Source organism: Mesocricetus auratus, unplaced genomic scaffold (genome assembly GCF_017639785.1).
Source record: "Mesocricetus auratus isolate SY011 unplaced genomic scaffold, BCM_Maur_2.0 Super-Scaffold_100004, whole genome shotgun sequence".
Classification (NCBI taxonomy): domain Eukaryota; kingdom Metazoa; phylum Chordata; class Mammalia; order Rodentia; family Cricetidae; genus Mesocricetus; species Mesocricetus auratus.
The window spans coordinates 12,355,405-12,371,226 of record NW_024429189.1 but is presented as its reverse complement, the minus strand read 5'-3'; the positions used below and the strand labels follow the sequence as shown (position 1 = coordinate 12,371,226).

The following is a 15,822-nucleotide window of genomic DNA, read 5'->3' as shown; positions in this document are numbered from 1 at the left end:
GTTTATGACATAAATGGCGTTGATTAAAGTATATGAATGACTTCCTTCTGTGCTAACACTCTCAACTCCAGGCTCTGCTACAAACAAAGAAAACTTAGAAATGATCAGGTGCATTCTGGTGGTATGGCAGCTTACCACTGATGGGGAAAGGAGAACTAGCCTCTTCAGGGATGAGCCATTATTGATTGTCCAGTGCAGACTGGTGAGCCATGAAAACATATACACGCTGTTAACCAAGTGAACTCAGCGGACTGTGTTTATACATGTTTGTATATGTGCATATATTCATACACATGTAACTACATTTGGGTATAATAACATTAGTAAAAAAGAGGCTATCCTCTTGAAGGTGGAGAAAGGGAAAGGGAGATGTAATTCCAACTCAATTGAAACACTGTTATGTAATCGAAAAGCTTAGAAAAGCCCCCAAAATATTCATAGATAACACCCAGATATCAGAAACTTATAACTATGTGCTTTCCCCCTGTGTGTAGTTAATCTTATTCTTAGTTACTTATCAGGAATTTAAAGTACATCATATATATATATATATATATGTGTGTGTGTGTGTATTCATTTTTATTTTATAAACTTACAGACACTTAATTACCCAATCTTCTTGTAACACAAAATTTTAATTCATAGCTTTGAAAAGGTAGATGTTCCCATTAATTTATACCACAGGAAAGTATGCCAGTCAACCTTGGTGGACAGTCTACAAAAGCAGAGAAACAACTAAGAATTTCCTTTTGGTATTTTCTATAAAATGATCATCCTAATAATGCATTTTCCACTTCACTTTATTTTGTCAAAACTCGAATTACGTTTTTAAAGCTTGCTTCATAACATAAGCATAAAAACATCACAATGTCCGATAGGGGGCAGTCAAGTACTATGAACGAAGCGCCTGCATTTTTCCGGAGTCAGATTACGTTTAGAAGGATAAGGGAAGACCCTGGGCAGTTTCGTACTATCTTTTGTAGAGAGAGCGAAACTGAGCAAAACAAATGAAAATACTCTTCGTCACATTTCTTTTCCCAAATGAAAGTCAATAGGACGTTAAAGAAAATGATTAAGTGCTATTCTATGCCTTCTCATCCTAAAAGCACACAGTTATGATGAGGCTGTAGACGCCCGAGTTGTTATGCATTCTCCAGCTCTAAAGTAGATTCTTCTCGATCTTGTAGCTTGGTGCTTCAGAGAGTTGACATTCTCTTCTGGAAACAGTTGAATAAAAACTGTAAAGAGTCTTAACACTGTCCTCACCCCAAGCTTCAGAGCATAATAAAAGAGTGATTTTAAAACGTTATGGTTGAATAATACCTTAACGATCTGTCAGTTTTTCACTCCTACAGAGAAGTTGAAACAAGAGCTAGTTCTTTTGTTTTTAAAGACAGAAGTTTAGAAATGGAGGGGTGGGGCTGCACCCCCACTGCAGGGGTGTACTATGCACTTGCTTCTGCAGAGGAACCATGGGTCTATGCGTTGAAAGTCACATCAAAAGCCAAATGAAACTGTGAGGCACACCCAAAGGAATGAAACCAATTTTTTTATGAAGTGAGGAAAAAGCTTATTTAGGCTTTGAGACTGTGGTTTAAAACAGGTTGCCTTTTTTTAATTCTAATATGGTCCTTATCCTGACAGTTTAAAATCAGACCTCTACATGCCCTCGGGCTAGCTCTATAAATCCTATTAAGCACATTACGTGCTAATCTCCCACTGAATATCCCACTGAGAGTTTTCCATTGAAGCATTTCACAGTACCCATCACGCAGAACATGTGTGTTTGATTTCTGCTGCTACCACATACGGGAACTTAATTTGCTTTTGATCTGGAAACAGGCACCTGAGCGCTCAACGCAGCACCTCATTCTCTTCTTCATCTGTTTCTCTTATGAATCATGAAGTCACTTTCTGAACCATTTAGCAGTGTCGAGCTTGAGGCCTCTAAGAACGACTCTCATTGCCTTCAACAGCCTGTTGGAGTTAAGCTGAGGCCATGATTGTAAATACCTACATGTGGGTCACACTCCAAACAGGGAAATAGATCACCAATTGCTAACAGCAATTTGAGAAATTTCTGAGCACCTTGATGTAATTTACTTTCAGGAAGAAAATACAAATCATTTTAGCTAAGTTTTCTTGGCGTCAACACAGTTTATATGGCTAAACAGAGGTTTCTAGAATGTCCTCCCCAGGAATAGTTCTCTCGTTATGTTTCTTAAGAAGTTCACTCTAGATTTGGTTTGGAATTCACTATTGTTATAAGCTGTGGGGGAGGGGTGCATGCCAGGATCAGTCTCTCAGCCGTAAAGACCAACAGTTGTTTGCAGTTATAACATCCCTAAGGCTATATTCTATATTATTTGAAACATGAATAGTCCTAGGAAATTCCTAGCTGACTTCAGGTCATTTTATTATGTGTGAACAACAGGAAATGCTACCTTCTTAGTGCTGTTTTTCCTGTGGGCTTATGTTACTCCGTGGAAATAAGCAATTGACTAATCTTATCAGTCTTTGATGAAAAATGGAAACTCGCGTAATCCTTTGACAATTTTATACATCTCTGAGTGTATGTTCATCATTTGGTTTTATCCATATACATTGTTCTTTACTACTGTTGTTATAAGTTACAGTGCACTTTTCAGAGAGAGTCAAATGGGAAACATGGGGGCCACTTCTTGCATTTCTATTCACCATTCACTTTGTTTGATAGGAACAAAGGGGAAAATTGTGTGGGTTTTGACATCTACCTGGAAGCACAGAACTAATGCTGCATCAGCAGTCTGTAGATGCTCCCACAAGAGGAGAGGAACCCCGAAGAGCTCAGTGTGGGCTTGGGCTTCTGCTCAGCCAAGCATCTGCCCATGAACTCTGTGTTTGCTTCTGTCTCTGTGTGAATAACATTATACTGTATCATTTTTTTGTGGTGCTTCTCTAGTAGAATTTGCAGAATGCTCTGAATGACATCCTTGGCCACGTCTATTTACAATGCAGACTGTAGCAATGGAAAGTCATAAAAGCATTTAATGGTCTTTCAACTATAATTTAACTTTGCCAGGATTCCTGCATAAAATCACACATTTTCACAAATCTTGATAAATATATCTAGGTCCAAATGTCACTATTTTTCTTCCTATAAAGAAAGACTTGACATAAAATTAGGGCATTCTGTTCTGGGCTAAAAAGCTCCTTTGCATTTAAGTTTTTATGGCGATTAAAAAGTATAATTTTCATACTAGAAAAATACTTTTAGAGGGCAACAGACACTTTCTATTTGAGAGAATGGATTTTCTTTTACTTTAAAAGGGGATATTTGGGGGAAAGTGTAAGTATTTCCTTAAATGAAACTGTTAAAATGTGACTCAAGTAAATTTCCCTTAACACACACTTATGTAGCACTTAGCCCTGACAAGCACTGTGCCCAAATGAAGATGTGACAGACTCCCAGTTTAATTAAGCCAGGTGTGCTTCGAAGAAGTGTCTGATAATTTTTGTTTTTTTCCTTTCCTTCTTTTTGATCTTTACTTCTGTTTATTGTTTATTGGTTTAATTTGCTACAGAAGGACCATTTCTGATAAAAATATCTAAAAACAATTACTTTGCTCATAAATCTAAAAGCAACAAAGCAACCCCATTTGAAAGTAAAAACAGAAAACCCCACTGAAATGAACTTATAGTACCTCACCAAGATACAGTCTACAAGGTAGCATCAACAGCTGCTATTAAAGTTGAGGATCATTTTCTCGGCAACTGTTCTGATGCTTAGGCCTGACCTCTGTCATTGTCATTGTATTACTCTGTTTATCTCAGATGCAAGGATGTGTTCCATGACAGACGGACCAGGGAATAGCAGATACAGGAAAGATTAACAGGTTCAGTGGAAGCAGAGAAAAGCCATTAATCAGCAGTATGGTGTCTCTAGGTGCCTCTTACATGAGAAATCCACACAGAAAGGTTTTTAAAAAGCATTTGGTTGGAAATTATAAAATGCTAGAGGCTGCACAAAAGAAATCAAGGAATATATGACTAAGTCCATATTTTTTTAATTTTTAAATATAAAGAGACTAAGGTTTTGAAAGGTTCTTGCTACCAAGTTTCCAATAAAACAAACTATAGTGAACAAAGATGTAAAAGGCTTCCCATATTTCTATTTTTGTCAGGTGATGCTGTGATATTCCCCAACAGAAGATGATCCCTAGGTACTAATGAATCTGTAATGTTTCCACAGAGAACCTCTGGGTATGTTCTGAATGCTGCTTGACTTAGAGACAGCAACCTAGTTTTAGATTGTAAGTGGCATGTGCTCACCTACAAAACTTGTCCCAGCACCAAAAATCCTTTACATGTCTTGTTTGAAACCTGAGACAAAGTGCAATGGAAATGGGAGTACCATCTTAGTCAAAGTTTATCAACACAATTTCCAGAAAATATAGCTAGAGATGTTATGGGATTTCCTTTTCAGTGACAGTCCCCCCTCCTTTTAGGTCACCTCTGTGATGGATGTTTGGAAGTATGGTTCTTACGGGATCCTGAAAAGTGAGCTATTTATCACATAAAAGGCATTTGATTTGGATTTTATATCCATTTCATACAAACACCAAATATATATGATATGTGTGTGTATACAGTCATTATTATTATATGTGCTGAATGAATGGCTAGCATATGCATAGCTCTACTAAGTGAATAAAATGAAAACCTCCAAGCCACCACCACACTAAGGGGAAAGCTTTAAGAGACTATAAGCAAAAGTGATCATGTAATCTAGTAGTTAGGAATATCATTCAACAGTAAATTCTGCCATTAGGAATCTCAGATTGGTCACTTCTCTTTAGAGTTTTCATTAGATAAATGAAGTGTATTTGAGTGGATGACTTGCATGTTCTTTCCACTTCCACCAACTTAAAAGTTTTTAATTATAATCAAGGAGCAGAAAGATGATGAGCAAAAGATCAGAGGTCAATATTACTGCCAGAACACTGTCATGGGGCGATATTCCAAGTGCATCCTGCCCTGGACCACTGGCAGACTTACCTCAAGAGAACTCTGTAAGTTTGTTCCATCATGGGAGAGAGAAGGCACTATTAGCAGTACCATAAGCAGGTCAGTCAGTGTCGAAAATATCCAGGGAACAGTCTTCCCATGAATACCTGTTCTGACAAAAATGTCAGCAAAGAGAAACAGGTGCATGAAGGGAAGGCAGTCTAGAGAGATTTTGGTCACATTTTTTCTACTCAAGGTAACTCTGAATAGTTGGCAAATGGTGGCAATTAAGGTACATCAAAATCTTATTTACCTCAATCAAATCCCCAAATCCCAGTTCAACAAGCACACTACCAAAAAGAACCCATGTTGGATGGGCAGCTCTAACATATGTGCTAAGTATAAAACATGCCATAATTTGTAAACTACCATGAATCTCAACATTTAACTAATAGTTTTCAATTTTAAAGCATTGATGATGTGATAACAGATAAATTTCTTAAATCCTCCATCTCCACATCCTCCCCTTCCTTCTCCTGAGTTGCTTCCTAGCAACCTGGCAATTTTTCTTTCTAGAAAGGCAGAGTGAGAGAATCTCAGTATACTGGGGCTGTGGCTATGTAAATCCTTAGCCCCCTAGCAACTCAGACTTTGGGCAGGTTCTCCTGCATCTTCCTCTCTAGTGACAGGCGGCCAAACCCCATGTTGTTTACCCAAAGCTCTTCTTCTTCACCCACAACTGAGATGGGTAGTGTACAAAAATGATACCAGGGACTTAAACATCCCCAAGAGCACCAGTGATAAACAGCAGGAATGAAATGTAGTGTTTCATCATACACAGGCAGGATGGGTCTAAGACAAAGTGTAAGATTACCACTTACTGTCTGTCAATATTCACTTATTGTCATAAATCATAAAGAAAGAGTGATTGGCTTTATTTTAATTTGTCTCATTGATAAAGTGTATTATATCCCATAGCTTGAGGGAAATCTGTATGACTAGTCAGTGTTCATAACTGATTACAATGAAATTATAATGGACCATAAAAACAAAAATAGTAACTAGCTTTTACTCTCTCTCTCTCTCTCTCTTTTTTACTAATAACGTATTTTATTAATGTTCTTTTCCATGATAGCATATATCATGGAGAAACCAACGTATTTATAGAAAATTATGTTTATGTCTCTTTTATACTTATAATCTATTAAATTAGATGACTGCTTAAAACCTATGAATTCATTATTTAATTTAAGATAATCTTTTTTCTAGACATCTGTGAACTGCAGAAGAGCTCATAATAACCATCTCTTGTGATAAATTGGTTATTTTGTATAAATGTTGGGAAGAACCACTTTATTTAAGTGATCTGATGTGAGGTAGGCAATTTCCTCCCATGTCATTTCAGAACTGACTTTATTTAACTTTCTGATGCAATGAAATCCCACTGTTTCCCATTTAGTCTGTTTATTATGTATCTGGATGAACTGATCATATGCATTAACTGGGCCATGAGTCTAAACCACCTTTCTAAATATCCACTACAAGGAAGCATTTCAGTGCAGGTGTCTGTTCACTTAGCAGGGACCTGTACAATATTCGTATGCTCATGCCAATCTGCTAGAGGAAGTTTTTCTTATACTTGTGCCTGTAGGAATCACATCTACTTACTGTCTTACACTGAAATGTCTCCACTTGAATTCACATTAATGCTTAGTGGAAACACAATCATGGTAGAAATCAAATACAGCCAGTTACCCTGCACCAGCAAGCACACTGCCCCTTACACCTAAACTTCAGAATATGTTGTCTTGGTTTGCAGAACTAATTTGAGTCATGTGTTATTCACAATTGATGGTTTGAATTTTTTATTGTTTTAAAGATTCTTGTTTTGCTTTACTATTCTATGGTTGGGCAGTGCAGTTTCAATTTCTTTCATTTAAGGAAGGAAAAAAAGTAGGCAAATGGTCTGAGACAGACTACGTTGTTGCATTTTTAGGCTCATTCTCCTGGATACCGCCTGCATGGAGTGAATCACCTCGAAACCTCAGCACCTCCTGGGCTTTCTTCGCACTGACTGCCTTTCCCAGATTTCCCTTTTCAAGCCTCCAACGTTGCTTGGTGCTGCAGAGGCTGAAGAACAGTTGCCCATCAAGAGTCTGTGGGGTCTCACACTGACTGCCTCTGTCACCTTGTCTACACGAAGGGCAACTGCATAGAGCAGTGTGAAATAAAAATAATCTGAAGTCTTCAGCATGGATCTTGGGACATCCCCCCTACAGGGTGTAAATTTCATAATAGCTTATATCATAGTTGTCTAAGTGTGATTTTATAGGAAAGACATATACACAGTCTATCCCATTGGATGGTTCCACAGACTGCAGATGTTGCATGGACCCTCCAGAAACACACATTGCTTTGCATTCACATTTACCATTCTTTCCAACTTCATCATTTATTCCTGATTGTGAAATTTTTATAGGAAATCTTCCTATTTGGTGCATAGTATTATGAAACTGAGAAAAAATCTAAGGAATAGTGTGTGTAACAACTAGATGAAAGAAATCATATACTTGCAAACATTATATATAATGTGTCCTGAATAAGTATGTTCACAAGGCAATGTAAAAGTAAGACTTCTCAATATGAAAAATGTGGCATAAAAGGTACACATATGATCAGAGTAAGTATCAAAAGGCCTATCTTGCAGATGCCTGGCATTGTATTCCAAAGTTTCCTTTATGCACTTTGGTTCAGTTTAATCTTAATGGCTTCTATTGTAGACTGCTCCAAGATAGCTCTCAAGACTTTCCTGGTCATTTCTAGGAACTATTTCTTCTATTCATGAATAAGCTTCAAGCCTGGCAATGCATGGAGTCTTTAAAATATTGTTCCTCCTCTTAGTATCCTTTGACATATTTTTTGTTCTGGCAGTTTTCTCTGCATTTGGTTTTCTTAAGACAAGGTTTCTCTGTGTAGCCCTGGCTGTCTTAGAACTCCACCAGAAATCTACCTGCTCTTGCCTCTATTGTTGGGATTTAGGGCATGGCATCTGGTTTTAAAATTTTAAAGTGTAAGATACTTTTTGTAAGAAAACAATAACTGGCATTACTAAGAAGAAAGTCAGCTATCAACTCTTAAATACTGGAGTTTTAGCCCAGCAGTCATTTCTGAACGGTGGATTATATCTAAATACTGGAATTAGCATTGTGATTCTTAAGTGATCACAAAAACATAAACTGTGTATCGTATCTACACTCACATACCTATGTGCATAAATGTTCCACAGACTCATTTTGATACATCTCATGACTTCAGAAAGTTCTCAGATTTTCAGTGCAATATAGCAAATAAAATCCACAAAAGTCACCTCAAAAGCTTAAAATGACTCGAGGTATCCCTCCAAACAGATATTTCAGGCAAAACCCATTGGCAATCCCTGGCTTAGTATGCCTATTTGGGGACCTGGATGCCTGTTTGCACTCTGTGTGTGTGTGCGTGTGTGTGTGTGTGTGTGTGTGTGTGTGTGTGTGTGTGTGTGTGTGTGTGGTTGTTAGTGACTCTGGGAGTTTTGTTTTTTTTCTGCTGAGTCACTAATTTTGCACCTCTGTCCCCAGGTGCCACTCAGCATAAAAGTTACTAGTGCAGTTGAGAAAGCTCTGCATGCTGTTAAGTGAGGAAACCATTTCCCTAAAAGAAACAAGGTCCTGGCTTGTGTTGGCTTCCCGGAAAGGAAGCTTCCTTGCAGACCAGGCATCAGAACCTTTTTGCCAGAGAAGCTGCCTGCTCGCTCAGGGCAAGAGCAAGAGCAAGTGCAGGGACTTCTTAGCTGGCTGGTGATGCTTTCTGGCGCCTGGCTGGCTTGGCCCACTGCAGTTCCCCCTTCTCTAAGGACCCAGATCCCTACAGAAACAACGAGGAGTTACTTTCTCTTCAAGGAGGCTGAAAGAGCAGTGATTTGTGGCATTCTCATTTGCGGCTGTTTCCCTGTCTTGTTAACTGCCTCTTACTAGTAATAGATGTGATTTCTGTGGGAGACTGAGGGGTGTGTGGAGGCCTCAGTGATTAATAGTGAATTCCCATCGGCGGGCATCTCTCTGCCCCTCTTGCGTGATGTAAGATCAGACGTACCCCTGCATCGAAAAGTCCAGACATACAGCGCCTGGCTGGCGCTCGCACGCTCTCCGCAGGCGCGCTTCCGCACACCTTCCACATCCTGCTCCTGGCAGAGCAAGGCGGACTGGCTGGACCCACCGACCCAGGGATTTCCAGTGACATTTGTAAATGACGCGGCTCTGTTCCAGGCTGCCAGCGGCTGCGACCGGGCCGAGGGTGCCGCCGAGCAGTCTGCAGCACAGGCTCACCGGGAAGATCACCATGTCCCAATTGCTTCTCGCCATCCTCACTCTCTCGGGATTATTGCCTAACGCCAAGGTTCTGACAGTGGGAGCCGAACAAGGTAAGGACCACAACACCACCACCACCCCCTGCCCCCTTTCCCTGTTCCCTCCCTTGGCTTTCCTAATGGGTGATGCTGGCAGACAACTGAGTGTGAAACTTAAGTCCTTGGCAACCCCGCTCCCGGGACCCGCTGGCCACAGTGCGCTAGCCTCCTGGGGGGGAGAGAGATAACTGGAGGGTTTGTAAACTAGGTGCCAGAGTGTTCCGCACCCCCACATTTTACCCTTGGTCATTTTCATGTCCTGGTTTTGTTTGTCGCCCCCCCTCCAGTGGTGGGGGGAGCGTTTGGTCTTGGCTATGGCTTCTACCCCGGGCATCCCAAGTGCTGCAGATGTTGGATTAGAATTCGCATTTCTTTGAGACTCCCTTTGGTGCTGGCACTCAGCTGAGAGCTTTATCCTCATGATTCTCCGCCATAGACAATTACTCTCCCAACTTAGCTCCTGGTTTACTTCCTCAGCTGTGCATCTGGGGAGAAGTGTCAGAGCTCCTCCCTGCCTCCCCGGGTGCCGGGTGTCTCTGTGGCCTTTTGCAGGGCTGACTTGGCTTGGGCACCCAGCAGAGAAGCCCTCAGGGCTTTTCTGAGAGCATACACCTGCTTGAACTTGCCTTTTCTGACATGGAAGGTCTGTAACCCAGCACCAGGGTACATTGATAGCCTTATCAAGTGAAGAGCCTGACTCTATCCAAAATAGCACTTTGCTATTGCTTTTCATCAAGCAGCTAGGAATGGTTAGAAGTTCAGAGGGGAAAGGTTATGGGGAGTCCAAAGAGAAGGTAGACATTATTCACCAAGCTTGTGAAACTTTTGACCTGGAATCCCGCAATTGTTTTTTTAGTGTTACTGTCATTGACTGGGATATGTGAGTTGAAACGGGAAAAGGGAAAAAACACAGCAAAGGAACATTTGTACATTGCCACCGGGTTAGGAAGGGTTAATTCCTTAAAGGAAAATTAGAAGTATCATAAATTCTGAACTGAGCTCACAACGACTCTACAATTCAGCGCTTTAACTTAATTAGGAAAGAGGAAACAAGCAAAAATTTTAAACCACAAGCACACAGATGTCAATGGCAAGCAAATAGCCAAGGTCTTGCATTGTAAGATTCAGTCGGTTTAGGTAAAAAGAATTATGAATTGAGTACGACCTAGTGTCATTATAGGACAGCACCGGATGGGTTGTCATGGTCCTATTTAGCCTACTCTTGGCCACCAGTCCCTAGTCCTATGGCAGGCTCATCCATGCCATTTCTAGGAGTGGCACTGGTAAGCTTCCTGGTGCACTGCTGCCAAACCATAAAGATTCTGAACTTGCTTAAGTTGCCTTGAAGTTGCTGTGGAAGAGTTGAAAACAGGGCACATAAAATGGAAGCATGTGGCTCTCACTTGAAATGACAGTGGCTTTGATCTGCCACAGTCGCTCCTCAACCTTCCTTAAGCAAAAACGTTTGAAGTTGGGCTTAAGCACAGGAGAAGGTACAGCTTCTGGCCCAGTATGCTGGCAAAGCAGGCTACAGGCAGACTGTTGGTCCTGAGTTCCCTGTGAAAGAATACACCCCCCCCTCACACACATACACAGCCCGATGTCTGACCTCATCCCTGCCTTAGTGCTTTGTGTATTTCTGTAGCATACTGCTGCTGTTACCTGAGAGGAGTGACTGGACATCTTGAGAGAAGTTTGTGCACAATTCAAAAAAATATAAATCAGTTTTCTCAAGAAATAAGAACTTACCTTAAAGAATGGTATTCAGTTCCAGAAAAGAGAGAGAACATCTAAGGCATCTAAGGTTACATGGAAAATAATTGTTAGTTGTGATGACTTCATTGAATGCTAATTATCAGCTGAAAAAATATCACAAGTACTTTGTCGTAGAGTGCAAGCATATATAGCTGCAGATCAATACTTAACTGAGTTCTATCGCATCTAATCAAACGCTCAAAACTTAGAAAACAGTTAAAAACTGCGACAACTAGCTATGAAAACTGCAAGAGTGGTCCTCATATGTTTTTAAGAAGGGGAGAAAGAGTGCAGGATTTGAGGGAGGGATGGAGAGTCTTGGTAAATGTTTAAAATGAGAGTGTAGCTGCATTATGACAGATGACCCCCACTGAGATGCTGACAGTGAAGACATGGCATATAACCCAAGAACAAGGTTAATGAGATGTAGCTGCCTTCAGGCTTGTGGCAGTAGCAATGATCCTTGAAGAAGAGAATATATGTGTGAAAATAGTGGTGAGTTAGTAGTGTAAGGGGGAGCTTCATGTCTTGAAGTGGGAAACCATATCTGGGTTCTCCAGATACTTAGAGGTAAAGGCAGCTTCTAATTCTAGGGGGGGGGGAGGGAGTGCTGGTGTTCTTTTCTACTTTTAGCATCCCTGTGAAGTTTGTTAGCAGAAGCTAAGCTCTTTTAGTAGCTAAAAAGCAAAACAACAATAGAAATGGGAAAAAGCATACTTGAACCTCGTTTGTGTGTTTAGTGTTCAATTCATATGCATCTACCTGTCCTTCAATTACATATGGTTTGCCTGGTTTATATTGATTTTTATAGTGTCAGAATAATGTGTATGCCAGTTCTTATTAGATTTTATTGTATCTGAAATAAGAAATGTCTTTATAGCTCCTAACAGCCAAAAGGAGGATAAGTCAGAATCATTCAGAATCCACTAATTTGTCATTTAACGATGCCATAGCAATCAAAGAATTGCTTGATAATGATTAAGACTTAAAAGGAAGCATGCTTCAAATTGTCAAATTTTCTGAAAAGACAGGGAGGTGGGAGAGCCAAGGCAAGTTAAAAACCTTGAGACTGCTAAGATGTGAAAACATATTTCCAAATAATTAGTGTTCATGCTGCTTCTGTCCTCTTCTTGTGTCTGCTTAAAACCATTAAAAGGCAGCAACTATTTATGCTGCAGTTTTCATCTTCTTTCTCTTGAAGAATGTACTGCAACTCACATGTCTGTGCAATTCGTATCTCATTTGATAAAATGTTCAGTTTTTGTTCTGAAGAAGTCTTTAAACTTTGACTCAGTTTCCTCCCAACTTCTAAATGTAAATTTAAAATAGAATACAAAAGAAAAATGTAAATGCGTTAGAGCAGTAATTATATAAAAACAGCAGAAGGGAAAAATGTGCTGATTGAAGGAGACATTATCCTAAGTTAAAAAAGCAATTTCTTGCATACTTTTTCTTTTAATTTAATAATAAACAGCCTATGAAAATATTTGCAGTCTAGAAAGAATTTAAGCACTTTACACCAATTTTACCCTGTTTGTACTTACATCTATAATAATGGAGAATGCATGAAACTATTCCAGAAAACTGAATTTCTAACTACTCTGGAGTTAATAATATTGGAGTTGTTTTAAAATAAATGTGAAAAGAATCTTATGGTTGCTTCTGGATGATATCATTAGTGCATTCTTAGGGATGAAATGGCCCTTAAAAAGTGCTACTTGTTGCTAAAGGCAAAGATATACAAATATTTCTTGTGCATCTATATTGGATACATAGTATTCATTACTTGTTAGTGACTGCTGATTTCTTGTCAGAGCCTATGCCAAATCATAAAGATAAGATCCATTTGAAACTATTGGCAGTGAACACAAATTGGTTTTTGAAAGGAAATTCCATGCTTCAGGACCTCCACATTTTCTCTCTTCTACATGCTGTAATATGACCTTTATCCTAATAATATCACTGGGTTTGTTTCTGAAGCTAATTGTTATGTCTTACATGAACTACATTGCCATTGTCAACTCTTTCCTGGTTACAGGGAATCTGTGTGGGAAAAAGCTGCAGTCAGACACAAGGATAGATTGCTCTCTCTTCTATGCCTGTCTGTCAAAACAATTCTTGTACAGAGGAAACACTTGTCTTCATTCCAGATAGATACATTGAGAGAAAGTAGAATTAATACTAAACGCTGAACATGCTTGTACCAACATGATGTCATTAGTCAAACCAATGCAATAGCAAGTAGATTCTATCCAAATGTGAAATTCGGATTTACGTATCTTTCTTAAAATGACAACTTTGATGAAAAGACCATAAAATACCATTATGGCCTTAAAATTACAGATTCTATTTGCTAAACTGAAGTTTCTTTATTTTTTATGACTGCAGATAAAATGTCTAGGTCTGTGATTAGTGCCTTCCTGAGAAACAAAAATAAAAATTCAAAATGAAAAACTGTTGTAATATTTCTTGACCTGAAGCAAGCAGTACTCTAATGAGTTTCCATATGGCTAATATTTTGTTTTCACACAATCCGAAAGTGGGAGACACTAGTGTCAAAGTGCTTTTGCCCCGTTTCAGCTTTTTTTTCAGTGCAGGGACTGAAGCCAGTGTCTCATGCATGTTGAACCTGAGCTCCCACTGATCCCCACCCAGCCCTAAGCAATTGCCTGTGAAAAAGCCTCAAAAACTTGCCACTCAGATGGTTTTCAGTGACTAGGATAGTGGCAATGAGTTCAAGCAAAATCAAGATCTCAGAATAAGTAAGCCAGAATGCACTATTGGCTGTGTATGTGTCAGAAAACTATTAGGTTTTACACGAAAGCATTTTCTTAAAGTTTACAGCAGATATCTAATTTGCCACATTTAATCTGAGATTAATGACAAATTAAATGTATGCACCACAGTGCACGGACAAGTCAAATTCAAAGGTTTTTTTTCCTCACTTTTTAGAAGGGAGACAAAAGTAATATAACCAGCTAATACTGAAAGTGCGAAGGAACACTTTTCTCTGCTTCTACTATTATGTAAATTTATAATTCACATTTAACCCAGAGGCATAGAAATTAAACTGGTACCTCCCAGTCTGGGGAAAATATCCTAATAGGTAAATATTGAACAATACCAAATACAGAAACATCTGTATAATTTATTTATTAAAATTAATATTTGCCAAGTCCTATGTGTGTCAATTTATATTTACCTAAATCGCTTTTAAGTTGTATCATGCTCATAATATCATCAAGTCACTGTTTTCAATCTTATATAATCTTCTATTTAAGCAACACAGAGATTTCACCAACTGAACCCTCCATATCAAACAAAGAAGGAGAACTGAACCCTCCAGAAGATCCCATCATGCATCAGATGAAAAATGTACATACTTTCTTCTATTGAAGATTTTCTTCCACGAATTGCCTGTACAACTTTAGAGCTATATTTTCCCTAATAAATGACTTGGTAGCCTCCTTTATCTCCCCTGCTACATGGCCAAGTCAGAAAATATGTATTATTTATTGCAGGGCTCTGAATTAGCAATATTCAGAAAATACAATTCTCCATTTCTCCTCTTCCTCCTCTTTCTCTTTCCTACTAAACCTCTGTTTTCCACACATCCTTCCTTCTTTCTCTTTCTTTTCACCCTATTGGTTTAGACAGTCTAAATACAATTAATTTGATTGAGTTTCCTGGGTAAACCAATTGATGGAATTAACTTTATCCTAAATTAGAATTAAAAATACTATATAAGAGTCCAGATAGATAGATCCAGTTGTCCAATAATGATACTTTGTCAACATCTGGGATTTTCTCTCAACTTTTCCAGAACTGTGTCTAAATAAGTAATATTTTCCAGAGATATTTCTCTTATAGAAAACCAGTCATTCCAATTAATTCACTCTTAACATTGGTTCTTTTGTTTACTCTTTTTATTCTTGGATTAGGATAAATGTACTCATATTTAGAAATTTTTTATCAGCAGATAGATAATGATATATTGATATTGTTTGGAAAATATGAAAGTCCCTTTGTAGGTGTATTGAGAAAGAACAGTTTCATATTAAGCTTCTTCTAACTTTAAGGAAAAGAAATAAAAACTTTTGGGAGAAGATAGGGCATATTGACTTGCTAAACTACATATGCTACATTTTATCTCAAAGTGCATTCTTATTAACAGCCAGACATCTATTTCCTGAGTTGCATGCACTTCATTGTCCTGCCTGGCTTAGCCTTCAGACCAAAGACAGGTATTGTTGAAGACTGACCTCATTTTAGTGGAAAAAATGCGTCTCTTCTTTAGGTAAGATCAAGGTTCCACAGTTCGCGTCTTGTTTTGTTCTTACCATCAATAGGACTGTTCTTCCTAACTTTCCATGTAGCATTTCCATCCTTCAAGCTTCAAGACAGCTTAACTTTAGAAATATGAATGCATAATTCCTTAAGAAATTTTCTACCGCTGAGTTTTTCTTTAATGACAATTTGTCATCGTATCCTTTTCTTCTTAAAATGAGAAAAGAGAACTGAAGATGTGAGTAGGAGCCAGAAGAAGAGAAATGAAACTTAGTGTGGATGCTGTGAGGGTTCTGAGGGTATTTTAAAGATATTTATAAAACAGAAAAACCATAGGTATAGTGCTGAAAACA

The 15,822-nt window shown here is 38.7% G+C and overlaps 1 protein-coding gene and 1 long non-coding RNA gene across 7 annotated transcripts in view; one reads left to right on the top strand and one right to left on the bottom strand.

The window, feature by feature from the left end:
• Positions 1-782: 782 nt before the first annotated feature.
• On the bottom strand, positions 783-15,801 carry LOC121140337. The gene is made up of 4 exons (XR_005877117.1): positions 15,445-15,801; positions 11,177-11,226; positions 5,038-5,153; positions 783-1,217 (listed from the first exon to the last, which is right to left on the bottom strand). It is a non-coding gene; the product is annotated as an uncharacterized LOC121140337 (long non-coding RNA).
• Lrp1b (LDL receptor related protein 1B) overlaps positions 8,741-15,822 on the top strand; it is a 1,890,041-nt gene continuing 1,882,959 nt past the window's right edge. For 4 of the 6 annotated variants that reach the window (XM_040745298.1, XM_040745301.1, XM_040745300.1 and 1 more), the window contains exon 1: positions 8,747-9,442. In XM_040745298.1, coding sequence (XP_040601232.1) covers positions 9,268-9,442 — 175 coding nt within the window. In that variant the 5' untranslated portion in view covers positions 8,747-9,267. Of the gene's footprint in view, positions 9,443-15,822 lie in introns of all 6 variants that reach the window. The other 2 variants (XM_040745302.1, XM_040745299.1) reach the window with 2 other exon arrangements.